Source organism: Rosa chinensis, chromosome 2 (assembly GCF_002994745.2).
Source record: "Rosa chinensis cultivar Old Blush chromosome 2, RchiOBHm-V2, whole genome shotgun sequence".
Taxonomy (NCBI): Eukaryota; Viridiplantae; Streptophyta; class Magnoliopsida; order Rosales; family Rosaceae; genus Rosa; species Rosa chinensis.
This window is the reverse complement of record NC_037089.1, coordinates 33,936,763-33,942,938: the sequence shown is the minus strand read 5'-3', so window position 1 is coordinate 33,942,938 and position 6,176 is coordinate 33,936,763. Positions and strand designations below refer to the sequence as shown.

Here is a 6,176-nt window from a genome sequence, read left to right as displayed (position 1 = left end):
GCCGTCATCAACGGCTGCAATTAATCTTGAAGTAGGCTATCTTGGATTGAATTCTCCTTATCGGCTGACATGAATTTCAAGTCGACTGAAATACTACTTGATCAAATTTCATCTTTATCGCTTATTGGCCTCTCTGACAATCGGCCATTATCCTTCTAAGTTGAGTTCGGATTGGAAACCAATTAGAGTATTGGCCAATGGGCTTTTAGACAATAAACCAATGACTACGGGCCGGCCGATAACCAAAGGCCAAACTTTCGAAACCCTCTATCGGCCTATTTTTATGTGACTCGTCTTAGATCAGATGAATTGTCCAATTATTCATCGGCCAACATTTCTGGCAATCGGCCCAATTATTTGTTGAGTGGCAAACTGTAACTAGAAATCATTCAATAACTATGCACATTAGCTACGTCCGAGTGGTCAAAATGATATTCGAGTGAGTTGTTCGTTAGTAGGCCAACACGGAAATATAGCATTTGGTGGCCAATAATGCAATAGATACAAGGAAGCCAATGATTATTAATCAAATCGGCCAACAAAAGAATGAAGAGGCAAATCGACTAATGAAGGCCAACAAATAACTAACTCGAGTTTAGCCGGTTGAGAGAACTGGAGTTGGCCAACAAGTGAGAGTGGCTCATGGAAGCCAATTTGTAGTTCATGTTGGCCAACAAGTGAAAAAAAAAAAAAACTTTAAGTCAGCCATTAAATGAGTGGCTAGTGGGAGCCAGCACATGAAAAATCTTCAAGGAAGCCAACACATGAAAAAGTTCAAGTTGGCCAATAATTTTCAAGTTGGCCAAAGTAAGGAAGTGTAAGCCAACACATGAAAAAAAAAATCTAAGTTGGCCATTGAGCTCAAGTGAGGGAGAGTAGGTCAACAAAGGGCCTAAAATTTTAAGTTGGCCAAAGGCATGAGGAAATTCAAGTCAGCCAACACAAGGAAAATTTCAAGTTGGCCAACAAAGAAAGAGGGTTAGCCAACACAAAGAAAATTTCAAGTTGGCCAACAAAGAAAGAGGGTTAGCCAACACAAAGAAAATTTCAAGTTGGCCAACAAAGAAAGAGGGTTAGCCAACACAAGGAAAAATTTCAAGTTGGCCAACTTAAAGACAAGCTTGGCAGCCAATTGAAAGAATAGGTAGCCAACACAAGGAAAAATTGGCAGCCAATTACTCAATTTGTCTTTCTTTCGGGTTGGCTGTGCACCCATTTTTCTACGGGTCGACCCATCTATGATTTTCACTTTTCTTTTATTTATCCATTCTCATCTCTTCACGACCACATACGAGACTCTTCTTCCCTATTTTTGGAAAACATATGAACAAAGCTTTATTACTGGGGTTCATCAAGTGCACACATCCCATCCTCAAATCCCTCAAAATCCTTCACCAAATGAGTTGGGCATGGACTGAGTAGGAGGTAAAACGGGCTATCATCAACACAAAAGGTACGATTCTGAATTTGGTACTTGACATTCAAACCCAGAAAACCCAGATCTGATGAATCTTCTATGTAGATTTCGAGTATGGCTTTGCATAATCACCTCTCCTATTGTTCCAGAGCTGAAATCATAGCTGGGAATCCCTTGCTTTTCAGCAAATCCTGCGTTAGTAGAGTTGTTTGGAGGCTGGGTATCCCTTGATTACAGGTACGGCTCTTGGTTCTTAAATGCAAGTGCATATTTTGGTTTTCTGCACTTGAGCTTCTAATTGCCCAGAAAATCTACTGTACATCCCACGAACTAAATAAATGAGTTCATGCTTGTAATTATGAGTGGATCAATCATGTTCCCAGATTTGCATTAGTCAAAAATAAAATTCTGACCTTATCATTCAAGATCCACTAACTCTTCCATATTTATATTTAATTAAAGCAATTGTGGATGTGCACCTCCATTGGCATGTTGCCGATCAGATTGATCCCCCCTATTTGTGGGCTAGCTATTAATTATGCTTTTCATATTGCTTAATTGCTTTGGCTCATAATTGCTTGTGGGTCTTGATTGATCCACTATATATATATATATATATATATATATTTTAACTTGTCATCCTGTTCACTCCGTTTATGGACAAAAGCATCAACTCAAGCCATCAATTAATATATGCTGCATTGACAGCAATTATATGAGCTAACTGGGATAGTCTGTTAATATATGCTGCATTGATTGCAATTGTCCCAGCCCTTTTTTTTTATATATATGCAATAGCTGTCAATCAATTGTAATTGCAATTATAAATCCCCTATATATGCTGTAGTCTCAGAAATTGGCCTCTCACATAATTAATAGCACGATCTTGTAACAATGATTTTGTTCACTCATATAATTATGTGCTATTAATCTAATTGATAAACCTTCAATTAGTTTATCTGATAAACTTCGGGCAGCGAGTCTTTTCCATGTGTAATTAGCCATATAAATATACATATATATATTTATATATTTTATATGGCGAGAATGTCTTGGCTGATATGCATGTAATATGCTTTTGCCCCCCCCTTCAAGTTTCGTGGTTTTCGGCGAATAGCACCGAATAACTAGAAACTTGGTGTACTGTGAGAAACATGGTGTGCTAATCAATTATGCTCTATATCATGCAGGACTTGGTTGTCCAAGCAATGGCTTCGAAAGGGACCAGAGAAGACAATTATGAAGGCAAGCAAAAAAGTATCACCAAACGCTCATTTGCATTGGCGGAAGCACTAAGTCAAGCCACTGAAAAGAATGCCTCGGCCTTCATGAATAGAATAACACAACGAGTCCTGAATGAAGGTGGGGTACGTCAACTTGGCCTAAGTTTCCAGAGTGATATACCGGCTGATGTGGAAAAAATTTTGAGCCAGCATGAAGTGGATGATTCTAGCTATTTCAGTGAAGGAAAAGCATGGGGAGCATGGGGAACAAAACCAGGAAAATGGCCTGGTGAAACGGCCAACTGGATTCCGTGGGTAAAACGAGTCGAGAAGCGATTTGGGGAAATATGGAAACGACTTGAGATCTATGACGCCATCAAGCTGTCCACCATTACTATTCCTTGTGACCGCTCCTTGCTGGCTGCCGCTATGTGTTTTTGGAGTTCTCAAACAAACTCTCTGGAGCTTCAGTTTGGTGCACTTAGTCCGACCTTGATTGATATAGCGGCCATTATAGGCCTGCCGCCACATGGGCAAGTGGTGGACATTGTATTTGCAGAAGGAAAGTTTGACATTGATCTTGGTGGTGAGCTAAGAGATCGAAGTAAGGGCAGACCAGCCGTTGCCAATTATAATACATGGATTGAGGTGTTTAACAGCGGCTTGGGAAATAAGTCACTTGATAGTATTGGCAGTCCAGAAGAGAGAGAGGAAAACCAGCAGGAGACAATGGAAGTAACTCATGTAGAGCATGCTGCGTTTCTTGCCTTTTGGATATGTAAGTACTTAGTGTGCACAACTTCTAAAAAAGTAAATGTGGAGTACTACAAGTTGGCTGAAGCATTAGCAAGTAAAGAAGTACAAGAGAGCGATCAGCTATTGGCTCTTGGTCCATTTGTGCTCGCCCACTTATACAGATGTCTTCACCATTGTGTGACCGAAGGACTGAACCCAAATTGGTCTGGGCCATTATGGATTTTTCAGTTGTGGCTGCACTCTTACTTTCCCACTTTCAGACAGCCGGGTTTAGCATTGGCCGTAGACACCACTCTTGGACAACAATTGGCCCCTCTTGATTTACTTCCTCACTCGGCAGAAGAGTGTTTTGAGGTGTTGTTCAAGTGTTCAGAGTTTTCTGTAGAACAGTTTGTCGTTTGTTTCAGTAGGAAGTATCCATCCTACCTTGCAATGGATATCAGCCAACACGCCTCAGAAAGTGAGACGAGATGGGAGACTGCGTGTTCAGCTTGGAAGAGTGCAATAGGTATGAGGGATCTCTTCTGGGGTGTCTTGTCTGGTAAAACACTCAAGTGTGGAGTGGAGTTATATTCACCATCCTATTTCAGTCGTCAGTTGGGATATTATCAAGCTATACCAGCTCCGGTGCCAGAATCGTCAAACCGATATAGTTCATTGCGAGCCATTTTCTCCAACAAGGACGACATTGAGCAGAATAACAAGGCGTTTGTGTACAACATGAGCTTTCCCATGAAGACAAGAGTAGCAACTAGCAAGAGTTCCTCCCAGTTCAGAGAGTGGTGGGCGAAAAGAGTAGGTAGCCGCTTTAAAGATGGGTTGGTGTCGGCTAGGCGATCGGCTTTTGCAGGAAATCCATGGGCACAAGAGAAGCCGAAAGCTGTAAGGCGTGGTAAAATAACAAGCAAAGTTGCTAGAGCAATCCCAACTATAAGTAAGTTGTTGCCCCCCCCCCCCCCCAGTGTACTTTCATTTAGACACATGTTAGTTTGTTCACTAATTTCGGCTTTGTTGATTGTAGGTGGCCAAGAATCTTTGAAGAAGTGTGCTAAAGGGAGCACAAAGAGAAAGGCCATCCATAGTGCGGCCACTGAGGCGGCCAAAGGTAAGCCGAAATCAATTTGAATTGCAGTCGGCCATTATGTAAGGAATCATGGCCGATGGCTAATGGTATTCCTGTTTTGTCTCATTTGAATAACAGATGGTGCCACTTTGTCTTCAACGTCTCAATCTCCTCCAGCGAAACAACCGGTAACACAAGATGAGCAATCGTCTGAGAGCGAAGAACAATTGTGCGTGGCCAAACGAAGTTGCCTAGAGACAATCAAGGTACGACACAACACTAGAGTGAAGAATTGGTTATTAGCTTGAGCATAAATATGACATACTTTATATGATGAATTTGCAGAAGGCCAACGTCCAAAATGCCATTCCTAGTGAAACAGAGGAATCCATGGAAATAACCATTGATAAAGATGGCCAACCAAGTAGTGGCGAACCTGTGGGGGAGATAATTTCTCTTGAAAGAATGGCTGAAAGCGAAGCTGTGACAAGGAATATGGAAGAAACACTTGTGCTCACCCAAACTTCAACGCAAGCCAGTATTCCCTCCTCGTCGTTTAGTGAGCAACACCTGGTGTTGGCTAATGAACTAGTAAGTATGCACCAAACATGTTTTGTGATTACTTCCCTTCTATTATGCGGAAGAACTTATTGTTAGTGGCTGACATTGTAGGAATGTAATCAAGGATTTGAAGCCGAACTTCAGGCTTTCATGAGGGCATTTTCGGCCGATGCTCTAATCCAACCAGAATGTTGCTCGGCCATTTTGCAGTTACCGGCCACTCAATTGACATCAAGGGAGGAAATTGATGGGGCTTTGAAGGTGGTAAAGGAAGCGTTAACGCAGCCATTAAAAGAATTTGTGGAAACAGGCCAACTATCAAAAGTGAAAGTGGCCATGGATTTGTTACTTGGAGCCAAATACTTTGCCCCTCCCAAGGTAGCTCTTATTGGTGGGAAGTTAGAAGTGTTGACCCAAAAAATATCCCGTGTAGCTGGTTCTTACCAAGAAATAGAAAAGAGGAGACAACAAATCTCGGCTTGTGAGCAAATGAAGAAAGCCTTGGTTCCCGAGTTTGGGTGGTGTATGGAACAAAAACGGGTTGTGGAGTCTCTTGAAGGCAAGATAAATGAGTTGGAAAGACAATTGGCATCCTTGAAACAAGAGAGACAAGAAGTGGGGGAAAAGCTCCTTCAGAGGAGTAAGCAGTGTTTCCAAAGCCAAGGACAACTGAAGAAGATAGAGGCCGATTTGAAAGCTTCCGAGCCTAGGTGTATGCAACTTGAGAGTGACCTTCAGGCCACTAGTTGTACCTTGGGAGCTCTTAATGATTTATTAGCCGAGGAATGATGATTGATGTATGTGGCTCTTTTGTTGGCCATTGGCCGGTTTTTATAAACATTTGAAAGTTATGGGCCGATGAAAAACTTAATTAATTATTTGCTTGCCGGTAGATTATCATAAACATCGTTGGGTCATGGATAGATAGTATCTTGTAGTATTAAATACAAGTGAAGTATAATGGTCAAGCAAACAAACTGGAAATCTGATAAAAATAATCTTTTCGGCTTAATTGCATCGGCCAGAATCAAGATGGCCTAAACATATATACATTATAAACTAGTGGCCATCTTTTGGTTACACCATTATTCAGCAGCTCGCGCTTCCCACATTGTGGGATAATATTTCTTTAGGTATTGGCCATTGATGGGCATTG

At 41.5% G+C, this 6,176-nt stretch overlaps 1 protein-coding gene across 3 annotated transcripts; it reads left to right on the top strand.

Moving 5' to 3' along the window:
* The first annotated feature begins 1,279 nt into the window (after nucleotides 1-1,279).
* On the top strand, nucleotides 1,280-5,924 carry LOC112185430. Of its 3 annotated transcripts, none has more exons than XM_040514761.1 (7): nucleotides 1,280-1,453; nucleotides 1,567-1,654; nucleotides 2,608-4,330; nucleotides 4,418-4,501; nucleotides 4,598-4,725; nucleotides 4,805-5,050; nucleotides 5,132-5,924. In XM_040514761.1, the coding sequence occupies exons 3-7, from the start codon at nucleotides 2,626-2,628 to the stop codon at nucleotides 5,807-5,809; spliced, it is 2,841 nt and encodes a 946-aa protein (XP_040370695.1). In that variant the 5' UTR covers nucleotides 1,280-1,453; nucleotides 1,567-1,654; nucleotides 2,608-2,625; the 3' UTR covers nucleotides 5,810-5,924. The 3 variants fall into 3 exon arrangements, with proteins under 3 accessions (XP_040370695.1, XP_024179449.1, XP_040370696.1); XM_024323681.2 differs by having other exon boundaries at nucleotides 1,523-1,654; XM_040514762.1 differs by having other exon boundaries at nucleotides 1,523-1,654; nucleotides 5,117-5,236.
* Nucleotides 5,925-6,176: the final 252 nt, after the last annotated feature.

What these genes read in the sequence shown, in the direction of transcription:
- LOC112185430 (XM_040514761.1), top strand. Translation starts at nt 2,626, where the DNA reads ATGGCTTCGAAAGGGACCAGAGAAGACAATTATGAAGGCAAGCAAAAA. An exon ending in GGCCACTGAGGCGGCCAAAG is followed by an intron (nt 4,502 to 4,597) that starts GTAAGCCGAAAT and finishes TTTGAATAACAG; the next exon opens with ATGGTGCCACTTTGTCTTCA. An exon ending in TGGTGTTGGCTAATGAACTA is followed by an intron (nt 5,051 to 5,131) that starts GTAAGTATGCAC and finishes CTGACATTGTAG; the next exon opens with GAATGTAATCAAGGATTTGA.